This window comes from Eimeria mitis, genomic scaffold (assembly GCF_000499745.2).
Source record: "Eimeria mitis Houghton genomic scaffold, Emh_scaff995, whole genome shotgun sequence".
NCBI classification, from domain to species: domain Eukaryota; phylum Apicomplexa; class Conoidasida; order Eucoccidiorida; family Eimeriidae; genus Eimeria; species Eimeria mitis.
The window spans coordinates 1-10,626 of record NW_024016971.1 but is presented as its reverse complement, the minus strand read 5'-3'; the positions used below and the strand labels follow the sequence as shown (position 1 = coordinate 10,626).

At 51.8% G+C, this 10,626-nt stretch overlaps 2 protein-coding genes across 2 annotated transcripts; one reads left to right on the top strand and one right to left on the bottom strand.

Annotated features, from left to right (window-relative positions):
• Nucleotides 1–1,227: 1,227 nt before the first annotated feature.
• EMH_0026970 (uncharacterized protein) lies at nucleotides 1,228–7,534 on the bottom strand (the record flags this gene model as incomplete). The annotated part of the gene is made up of 4 exons (XM_038022016.1): nucleotides 1,228–1,346; nucleotides 1,620–5,926; nucleotides 6,874–7,352; nucleotides 7,514–7,534. 4 exons carry the CDS (start codon nucleotides 7,532–7,534, stop codon nucleotides 1,228–1,230), a joined length of 4,926 nt encoding a protein of 1,641 aa, XP_037879200.1.
• Nucleotides 7,535–8,805: 1,271 nt separating this feature from the next.
• Nucleotides 8,806–10,014, top strand: EMH_0026960 (uncharacterized protein; the record flags this gene model as incomplete). The annotated part of the gene is made up of 1 exon (XM_038022015.1): nucleotides 8,806–10,014. The coding sequence occupies one exon, from the start codon at nucleotides 8,806–8,808 to the stop codon at nucleotides 10,012–10,014; it is 1,209 nt and encodes a 402-aa protein (XP_037879199.1).
• Nucleotides 10,015–10,626: the final 612 nt, after the last annotated feature.

Here is a 10,626-nt window from a genome sequence, read left to right as displayed (position 1 = left end):
CGCAAACAAACAGGGATAAGCATCCTACAACTAGGACGCCCCTAGGAACCTGAAGGAAAATCTATGTTGAGACTAGAGCTCACCCATTGTGAAACTCCCCACAAGGAAAATTGGTGGTTGGAGGCGAGCCGGGGGCCGTGCTAGAGCCCCGTATGCATCTGACACCTAGCTCGCATCGCGCCAAAGCGCGCGTCTCACCGAGGGACGATCCCTCTCCCTCTCAGCACGCAGACAGCGATCACCACCCGCATCTAGCGGCAGTCTCGTGCTGATCCTTGAAAGTATGTGATGAAGCTGCAAGACTCGAGTCCGAACCCCCCACCTGATGTTTGAGAGTTTATAGCATAAGCAACTGGACCGAGCCCGGCACACAGGCTAGTGGTACTTCCTCAACGCCATGCCCCCCTTCCGGTGTTCGATGGTCACCGTGTGCACTGACACGGAATCCAACAGCTTCCACTGGAAAGAGTACCTACCATCACTTACGGCGTAGTATAAATAATCAAGAAGGAAGATACACCCCCCCAACTCCTCATCGACTACTTTCAGTTCCCTCTCTCCAGGAGGAATCCTTTAGCATGCTGCAGCGCCAAAGAATGCAAAAGATGAATGGGATTGACGAGCAGCGCAGCTCAAGTCAACATCGTAGATTTGAGTCAACAACAACATGTTAATATTGATTCATGTTCTTGTGTGGCGTTCATCTATGATGAAATATTCTTCTTTATTATCCACTGCTGGCCTCGCCGGAGCCAATCCCACCACCAGGCTTCGTTCTATCGCTGCATTGCATAGATCTATCTTGGAGTACATCATCGGCTGCCCCTCCTGCCTCCCGCTGCATAAAAGAATGATATATGAGCCCCGTTCTGCCCACCCCCCACAACAGCAACAGCCGCAACCCGCTTCGCTGACGGCCTCGGGTCGTCGTCCGCTTGCCTCCAGGCGAATCGCGTGAAGTGCTTAGCCCTTATCTATGAGCCGCGCTGCAACCCGCCGTTGCCAAGGCTGCTGCCGCTCACTCCCGCTAGACGACTGCACTACCAGCGGCCTCTATACCAGTAGCCACCGCAGCCGGCCCTTCTGCTGCTCTAGCATACGCTGCTGCTACACCCATACTTCTTGGCTGTCCCGCTGGTGTTGCTGTTGCTGCGCCGATGCCTTACCATAGAGCCACAACCGCCGCAGCTTCAGCTCTCCCACAGATTGCTGCCGCTCCCCCTGTAGCTATAAATGCTGCTGTAGTTCTCTTTTACGGTTTTGGCGTGGTTGCAGCAGCACCAGAAGCAGCACCAGCTGCTGCTTCTGCCTCTCTATCCCGCTGCTCACTGGGTCCCCTTGCTGGCCTATCATAAACCACATCTGCAGACTTCCGCTTCCCCCTCCTTCAGTATATTGCAGCATCTTTGAGTCTCGTCTCCGGCCCACCCTTCCCTTGCTGCTGCTGCTGCTACTTGTGCTACTCTTGCTGCTACGGCCTGTCTGCTGTCTTCCGTGTATCACACCAGCTACTACTGTTGCAGTTGTGCTGACCCCACCACCCACAGCCTCTCCCTTTGCTCATTCGCAGCTAATTCAACACAAGAAAGGTTTCTTCCTCCACGGTGGCTCCCGCTTACACCCCCAAACTTTCCAGGGAGATGGTCGCCCCTCTGGCGATCCCTCCGGGGGCCCCTGAAGGGGCCCCTCTGGGGACCCCCGCACAGACCTCTCTACGGGCCCCTCTGGGGGCCCCCTAACGGTTCTCTCTACGGGCCCTTCTGGGGGCCCCCGCAAGGGCCTCTCTATTTGCCTCTCTATTTGCCCGTCTGGTGCCCCCCTCACGATCCTCTGTACTGGCCCCTCTGGGGACTCCCGCAGGGGCCCCCTTCCCTGTCCCTCGTCTGTATGTTTCGCTTCACTAAGCCTGCATGTTGAGTCTCGCCGCACAACGGAGGCAAATTCAAATTCACGGCTGCGCGAGCGGCTCCGCAGCAGAACACGGCGGCCTTCTGCACAGTTATTAACTCGGCCTCTAGGGGGCCCCTGAGGGGCCTCAGGGGCCCCCATAGACCGAGGGCCCCCCCGGGACTCAGGGGCCCCCACAGATCTGGGGGCCCCCCGGTGCCCCCCTACCTGTGATGAGTGAATAGAGCGAGATGACTGACGCACACAGGTATGGCTGGAAGAAGAAGCGAAGTATGAATCTGTTGATACTGCCGCTGCAGTTGCTGCTGCTGCAGCAGCAGCAGCTGCTGCTGCTGCTGTTTCTGGTGTTACTGCGTCTGATGCTGCTTGTAGCACCACAGCAGCAGGCGCACAGACACGTCTGTGTGTCGGCTGCTCGCAGCTTCGGCCTGAACTCTTGCTGCGGCTCCGAGGTGCACTGCCTTCGTTGCTAAAGGAACACCTGCCGCTGCTTCTGCTGCTGCTGCTGTTGCTGCTGCTGCTGCTGCTGACAGCCCGGAGAGAGAAACTCGAGCTGCTGTCTGTCTTCATATATTCTGCCTCTCTTATTCTGCGGCGTTCTTCAGGCTGACCCTCAAACGAAGACCACTGGTCATCTCGCCAGCTGCGTTCATATGTCTCGTGACGCTGCTGCTGCTGCTGCTGCTGCTCCTGTTCCTGCATTCGTCGGTGTTGCGCCTCGCGTAGCTGCACTTGCTGCTGTGGTTTCTGCTGCAGCGGCTCCTGCTGCTGCTGCTGCTGCTGTTCGTTTTGCTTCAGATAGCCATCCCCGCTGTTGTGAGCCTGCTGCTGCTGCGGCGTTTGTTGCTGCTGCATTTGCTGCTGCCCTAGACGGTTAGCTCGCCACAGCGGCAGGCTCGCACCTGCTTCTTGTTGCTGCTGCTGTTGCTGCGGTTGCTGCTGCTGCTGCTGTTGCTGCTGCTGCTCATGGTCGTCTTGCTGCTGCTGACGTCTGTCTGTACGCTGCTGTGCTGTTGTCCCCTCTATACGTTGCTGGCTAGTCTGCTGCTGCTGCTGCTGCTGCTGCTGATCTTCGTTTGCGGATCCCTCTGAATAATCCCTTTGGGTTTGAAAACGCTGCAACGGCTCTTGATGCATGTCTTGCTGCTGCTGCTGCTGCTGCTGCTGCCGCTGTTGCCGCTGCTGCTCAGGGCTGCGGCTGCGTGGCCTCAAGCGGTGGTCTCCTCGCCCCTCACACGACCTAGGGCTGTGTTGTCTGCTTTCCCTGAATTGCTGCCGCTGCTGCTGGTGCTGCTGCTGGTGCTGCTGCTGCTGCTCACGATAGCTGGGAGAATGCTGCTGCTGCTGCTGATACCGCTCCCGCTGCTGATCATGATTCCTATTATAATACGGATGCTCCCGCCTGCCGCTTCTGCTCCTCTCCTCCACAGACGGAGACCGACGGCGATGCCGAGATGACCAGCTGCTGCTGCTGCTGCTACTGCTGCTGCTGCTGCTGCTGCTGTAGTAGCCTCTGCTGCTGCTGCTGCTGCTGCTGCCGTTGCTGTTGTAGCTGCCGCTGTAGCTGCTGTTGCTTCTGCTGTAGCTGCCACTGTAGCTGCTGCTGCTATAGTTTCTGCTGTAGCTGCTGCTGTTCCTGTTGTAACTGCTGCTGCTGCTGCTGCTGCTGCTGCTGCTGCTGCTGTAGCTGCTGCTGTCAGGACCTGTGCTGCTGCGGCGGCTGCCTGGCCTGCTGCGATGCGCAGCAGGAGTTGCTGCTTCTCTGTCTCTGTTTGTTTCTCTGTGTCTCCTCTGCTGCTCCCATACCCTCTCCCTACTAGAACCACGAGAAGCCTCACCCTGCCGCTGCCGCTGCTGCTGCCGCTGCTGCCGCTGCTGCTGCTGCTCCCACCACGGCTGCTGCTGCTGCTGCTGCTGCTGCTGCTCCCTGTCCTCCTCCCTGTAGTCCCGGCGAATCCTCCTCGCTCGTATTTCAACATCAGGAGACTCAGATCGCTGCAACCGCCAATCCCGCCGCTCGTGCTGCTGCTGCTGCTGCTGTTGCTGCTGCCGCTGCCGTTCTTGCTGGTGGTGGTGGTGCTGCTGCTGCTGTTGCAGCTGATAATGCTGCTGCTGCTGTGAACGGTGCTGGCCCGGGCTTCCTCTCCTCTCCCGATACTGCTGCCAATCCTCCTCGCTCCGCCTGTGCTGCTGCTGCTGCTGCTGTTGCTGCCGCTGCTGCTGCTGCTGCTGCTGCTGCTGGCGATCCTGGGCATCGTAACTCCGATTCTGTTTCTGTGTGTGCGAAGCTTGCTGCTGCTGTTCTTGCATCTGCTGTTGCTGTTCATGTTGTCGTTGCTGTTGTTGCTGCTGCTGCTGCTGCTGCTGCTGCTGCTGCTGTTCTTCCTGCTGCTGCTGCTGCTGTTCTTCCTGCTGCTGCTGCTGCTCCGTGCTGCAGCCCAACTCGCTGCAGCTGAAGCCCCGCATCAACTCTTCATACATTTCCGTCACTCTTCTGAATTTCTCGGCGAAGTCAAAAACTCCATTTGTATGAGCAGCAGCAGCAGCTGCAGCAGCAGGAGGTGCTGCTTTTGCTACTGCTGCTGCTGCTGCTGCTGCAGAGGCTGCTGCTGCTGCTGCTGCTGCTGCTGAAGCTGCTAAGGCTTCTGCATCAGCTGCTGTTACACCCCGGGGGGTTATGCCTGCTGATGATGTACTTGCTGCTGCTGCTGCTCCCGCTGCTGTTGCTGCTGATGCTGTTGTTGCTTCTGCTGCTGCTTTTGCTGCAGTTGCTGCTGCCTGAGCTGAATCCGGCGCTTCTGCGTTTGCTGCTGCTGCTGCCTGTGGTGATGCTGCTGCAGCTGCTGCTGGAGCTGCTGCTGCAGCTGCTGCTGTTCCCCTATGCGTACCGACAGAGGAGCACATATTTTCTGCTGAAGAAATATACTCTCCTCTCGCTTTGCTGCTGCTGCTGGAGGCAGCAGCAGCAGCAGCAGCCGGAGCAGCAGCAACAGCCGGAGCAGCGGCAGCAGCAGCAGCAGGTGCAGCAGCAGCAGCAGTAGCAGCAGTTGGTGAGTCTATCTTGCGCATTTTCTTTCTCCCTTCTGCTGCTTTTAAAGGCTTGGGAGCCTCATAAACATTCATTTGCACTTCGCTGCTGCTGCTGCTGCTGCTGCTGCTGCAGTTGCTGCTGCTGCTGCTGCTGCTGCTGCTCTTGCTTTTGCTGTTGCTGCTGGGGTTGTCTCCGCATGCATTGGCCTTGGGCTTCAGAGCAGCTGCCTCGGCTGAGATATTTCGCTGCTGCTCCTGGATGCCCACTGCTGCTGCTGCTGCTGTTGCTGCTGCTGCTGCTGCTGCTCCTCCGCTGGTACGGCTGCTGTTGCTGCTGTTGCTGCCCTTGCTGCTGCCTTTGCTGCTGCTTTTGCTGCAGGTGCTCTCTCTCCCATGCCTCACCGCTGCGGTTCGTTTCTCCTGCATAGCAGCAGCAGCTGCAGCAGCAGCAGGCGTTGCTGTTGCTGCTGCTACTACTGCTGCTGCTGTTGTTGCTGTTGCTGCTGCTGCTGCTGCTGGGCGTTCTGCTGCTAAGGCCTTTCGGGTGTATATAACATTCTGAAACTCATCGACATCCATCTGGTGACAAGCAGCAGCAATTGCTGCATCTAGCTGCTGCAGCTCAGCAGCAACAGCAGCAGCAGCAGCTGCTGCTGCTGCTTTCTTCTCCGCCGATGCAGCAGCAACAGCAGCAGCTGCTGCTGCTGCTGCTACTGCCTGCACATGACTGAGATGCTGCTCTCCCTGCTCCTGCCCCTGCCCCTGCTGCTGCTGCCCCTGCTGCTGCTGCTGCTGCTGCCCCTGCTGCTGCTGCTGCTGCTGCTGCCCCTGCTGCTGCTGCTGCTGCTGCTGCTGCTGCTGCTGCTGCTTGACCGCAGGCACCCAGTAGAGAGCAGGGGCCCAGAGACACAGAGCTGCTCGCGTTTGTATGAATCTGTGTTTTCTTGCTTTCTTTCTATACTCCTCCACCATATGCTCAGCCAGAGCCCTGATTGTATATAACACAAACAAAATTATATTTTATTTATTTTTTATTGTTATGCTGTATTGGGTTTTGTGTATTATATATTAAATATTATATATTATGTATTGTGTATTATATATTATACAGTATAATATATATTGTATATTATATATTATACAGTATAATATATATTATATATTATATATTATATTATATATTATATATTATATATTATATATTATATATTATATATTTTATATATTATGTATTATATAATAAATAATATATAATATATAAATATAATATATAATATATATAATATATTATATATAATATATAATATATAATATATAATAAAGAGAACACAAAACTACTAGTGTATAGTACCAATCCGTATACTATAAAGATATATAAATACGAAAATAAATATATAAAATAAAATCTATTTCTTTCTCCTATTAAAATATAATATAATTAAATTAATATTATAAATATAATAAAAAAAAATATAATAAAAATAAATAGATGAAATGAAATATATAAATATTTTATATTTAATAAAATAAAAATAAAATAAGAATAATATTATAAATATATTTATAAAAAAAATAAATTTATTTACCTCTATCGGGCCCAAACCCCCATCAATACTAACAATAAATATATAAAAAAAAAGCTATTTCTTTCTCCTATTAAAATATAATAAAATAAAAATAAAATAAAAATAAAATAAAAATAATATTATATTTATTTTTTTATATTTATTTAATTATATTTACCTGAGATAGGGGTTTTGTAAGGAACTAACTTTCTCCCGTCTATCATTCCAAACCCTAAACCCTAAACCCTAAACACTAACAATAAATATATAAAACAAAAGCTATTTTTATATTTAATAAAATAAAAATAAAATAAAAACAAAATAAAAATAAAATTATAAATATATTTATAAAAAAGATAAATATATTTACCTGAGATAGGGGTTTTGTAAGGAGCTAACTTTCTCCCAAGTGGCATCTTTGAGGTCGAAGCCCTTCCACCTGATGAGCGCCTGAAACCCGCTGGCTGTTTCTCTCACCCTCAGTATAGACTCTACCTCAAACTCTCCTGCTGCTGCTGCTGCTGCTGCTGCTGCTGCTGCTGCTGCTGCTGCTGCTGCTGCTGGGGCGGCTGGGGCGGGTGCTGCTGCTGCTGGTGGTGGGGGTGTTGCTGGAGGTGGTGCTGCTAGGGGTGTTGCTGCTGCTGGGGATCGGGGTGATGGTGATGGTGGTGCTGATGAGGCTGATATAGATGTTGCTGCTGTTGTTGCTGTTGCTGCTGCTGCTGCTGCTGCTAGTGGTGATCGTGGTAATGCTGCTGCTGCTGCTGCTGCTGCTGGTGATGCTGCTGCTGCTGCTGCTGCTGCAAAAGCAGCTCCAGCTGATGAAGCTGGGGAGCAGCAAGGGGCAAACTGAAACAAAAAACAAACAAACACAAAAACATACGCACTCTTCCGCTGCTGCTGCTGCTGCTGTTGCTACTGTTACTACTCTTGCTGCTGCTGCTGCTGCTGCTGCTACTGCTGCTACTCTTGCTGCTGCTGCTGCTGCTGCTGCTGCTGAGTTTGCCTACCGGTCCCACTGAAGGCGACATGGTGACGGGCGCAGCTGAAAATGATGCCTCCTTTGCTGCCGCTGCTGCTGCTGCTGTTGCTGCTGTTGCTGCTGCTGCTGCTGCTAAAGTTGCAACCCAGCCTGTGCGAGCTGCTGCTACTACTCCCACTGCTGCTGCTGCTGCTGCTGCTGCTGCTGCAGCTGCTTCAGCTCATGGTGAACACCGAAGGGCTCAGCTGTAGGAGCAAACTACCGCCTATAAACTCAATTCATATTGACAGCCCCAAAGGCTTCAACTGCTGCTGCTGCTGCTGCTGCTGTTGCTGCTGCTGCTGCTGCTGTTGTGTCTGCCCCTGGAATGACGACTGACGGGGTTGTTGCTGCTGCAGCCTCTGCTGGGAGTGTCATTCCCATTGATTCTGCTGCAGCTGAGGTTGCAGCAGCAGCTGCTAATGCTGCTGCTGCTGCTGCTGCTGCTGCTGCTGCTGCTGCTGCAGCTGCGCAGCAAACCTCATGGGTTCCCCCGCAGCAAAGAGCTGATGCGCCCCCTCCTTGTATTTCTCTGAATCTGAATTGAAGAAATAAAAAAGAAGGCGAAGGAAGCGGAGACGAGCCCACTGTGGGGTGTTGTTGCTGCTGCTGCTGCTGCTGCTGTTGCTGCTGCTGCTGCTGCAACTGGATTTGGTGCTGCTGCTGCAGCTGTCTCTCGTCTATCGACCGTCAGGGAGTCAAATGTATGAACTAAATAAATAAAATAAATAAAATAATTAAATTATTTCCTCTTAACTCAACAAACAAAACAAACAAACAACAAAATACAGAGGGGCCCCCAGCGAGGCAGCGGTGGCGGCGGCTGTGTGGCTGCTGCGGCAGCAGCAGTTTATTCGTTTGCAGCAGAATAAAATAAATAATATTTTTAATTATATTATAAAATAATTAAAATTAATTCAATTCTTTTCCTTTATACACATCTATTTGCCTCCGCCACACGAGCCCGCGGCAGCTGCTGCTGCTGCTCTCGTCAGCAGCAGCAGCAGCAGCAGCAGCAGCAGCGCAGCAACAGCACCACTGGTTATACACCGCAGAAGAAGAAGTAATAGTATAGCAGCAGCACCAGCACCAGCAGCTGCAACAGCAGCAGCAACGGCAGCAGCAGAAGCAACAGCAACAACAGCAGCAGCGAGATATTCAGGAGGAGAAAAACGAAAGACAGCAATGACCGCCCGATGAAGTGTCAGCTGCAGCAGCAGCAGCAGCAGCAGCAGCATTAGAAGCAGCAGCAGCAGCAGCAGCAGCAGCAGCAGGATGTCGATGTGTGAGGGGGGGAGCCGCCGGCGAGGCAGCCAGCTGCTGCTGCAGTTTCATCTTCGCCTCAAGCTCAGTTTGCTGCCAGCAGCAGATGCAGCATTTGCTGCTGCAATCAAAGAACGTGTGCTGCAGCAGCTGCAGCAGCAGCAGCAGCTGCAGCTGCAGCAGCAACCGCAGCAGCAGCTGCAGCAGCAGCAGCAGCTGCAGCTGCAGCAGCAACCGCAGCAGCAGCAGCAGCAGCAGTTGAAACAGCAAGGAGAGCAGCCAACTCTCCCCTTCCCGTTGCTTTCTACAGAGGAAAGGGAGGCATTTGCTGCTGCTGCTGATGCGCAGCAGCAGCAGCAGCAGCAGAAGCAGCAGCAGCAGCAGCAACAGCAGCAGCTGCTGCTGTCGCTTCCCCGCGAGCACCTGGTGGAGAATTTAAATGAAGATATGAAACGCCTGGGGTGGGGCTCTGCTGCTGCTGCTGCTCCTTCTGCTGCTGCTGCTGCTGCTGCAGTGGATTTTTCATCCCCAGCAAACTCTGAAGGCTGCCTGTCAGTAGCAGCAGCAGCAACAGCAGCAACAGAAGCAGCAGATGCAGCAGCAGAAGCAGCAGAAGCAGCAGCAGCAGCAGTTGAGCGTCAAAGCGATTGCGGTGCAGCCACAACTCCTCAGCAGCAGCAGCAGCAGCAGCAGCAGCAGCAAAAGCAGCAGCAGCAGCAGCAGCAGGAAGAACAGGAGCAGCAGATGTGCGCATTGAAGGAGAAGATAGCCGAGTTGGAGTTGCAGCAGCTGCTGCAGCAGCGCGAGTGTGCAGCAGCAACTGCTGCTGCTGCTGCACTGCAGCAGCAGCTGCTGCTGCTGCAGCAAGACAATAGATATCTACGTACACACTTCCGTCGGGGTTTTGTCTTCACCTCAGATCACTCTGCTGCTGCTGCTGCTGCTGCTGCAGATAAGCTGCAACAAACCCCAAATGAAAACACACAGCAGCAGCAGCAGGAGCAGCAGCAGCAGCAGGAGCAGCAGCAGCAGCAGCAGCAGCAGAAGCAGAGTGACATCTACGTTGAATCTACGCGCTGCAGCACCGACCTGCTGCAGCAGAAAGTTGCGGTGTATAGGCAGCAGCTGCTGCTTCTCTCTGAGGAAAACCAGAGGCTTAAAAAGCAGGCAGCAGCAGCAGCAGCAGCAACAACAACAGCAGCAGCAACACAAGCTACAGGCCTCTAGTGCACAATCAGCAGCAGCTGCAGCAGCAGCAGCAGCTGCTGCTGCTGCTGCAGCTGCAGCAGCAACAGCTGCAGCGGCAGCAGCAACAGCTGCAGCGGCAGCAGCAACAGCTGCAGCGGCAGCAGCAGCGGCTGCAGCTGCTGCAGCGGCAGCAGCAGCGGCTGCAGCTGCTGCAGCGGCAGCAGCAGCAGCAACTTTTTCAGTTTTGTTTACTTTCATTTCTTCTTTTTGTTTTTCCTGTTTTTGTATCGAGGCCAGGCAGCTAGTAGAACGGCCGTTGTTTATTTATTTATTTATTTATTTATTTATTTTTTATTTATTTATTTATTTATTTATCTATTTTTTGTTTATTATTTATTTATTTATTTGTTTATGTATTTATGTATTTTTTGTTTATTTATTTATTCATTTACTTATCTATTTATCTATTTTTCGTATTATTTATTTATTTATTTATTTATCTATTTATCTATCTTTTGTTTATTTATTTATTTATTTATTTATTTATTTATTTATTTATTTGTTTGTTTGTTTGTTTGTCCGTTTATTTGTTAGTACTATCAACTAGACATATAACTGTATATATATATATATATATATATATATATATAT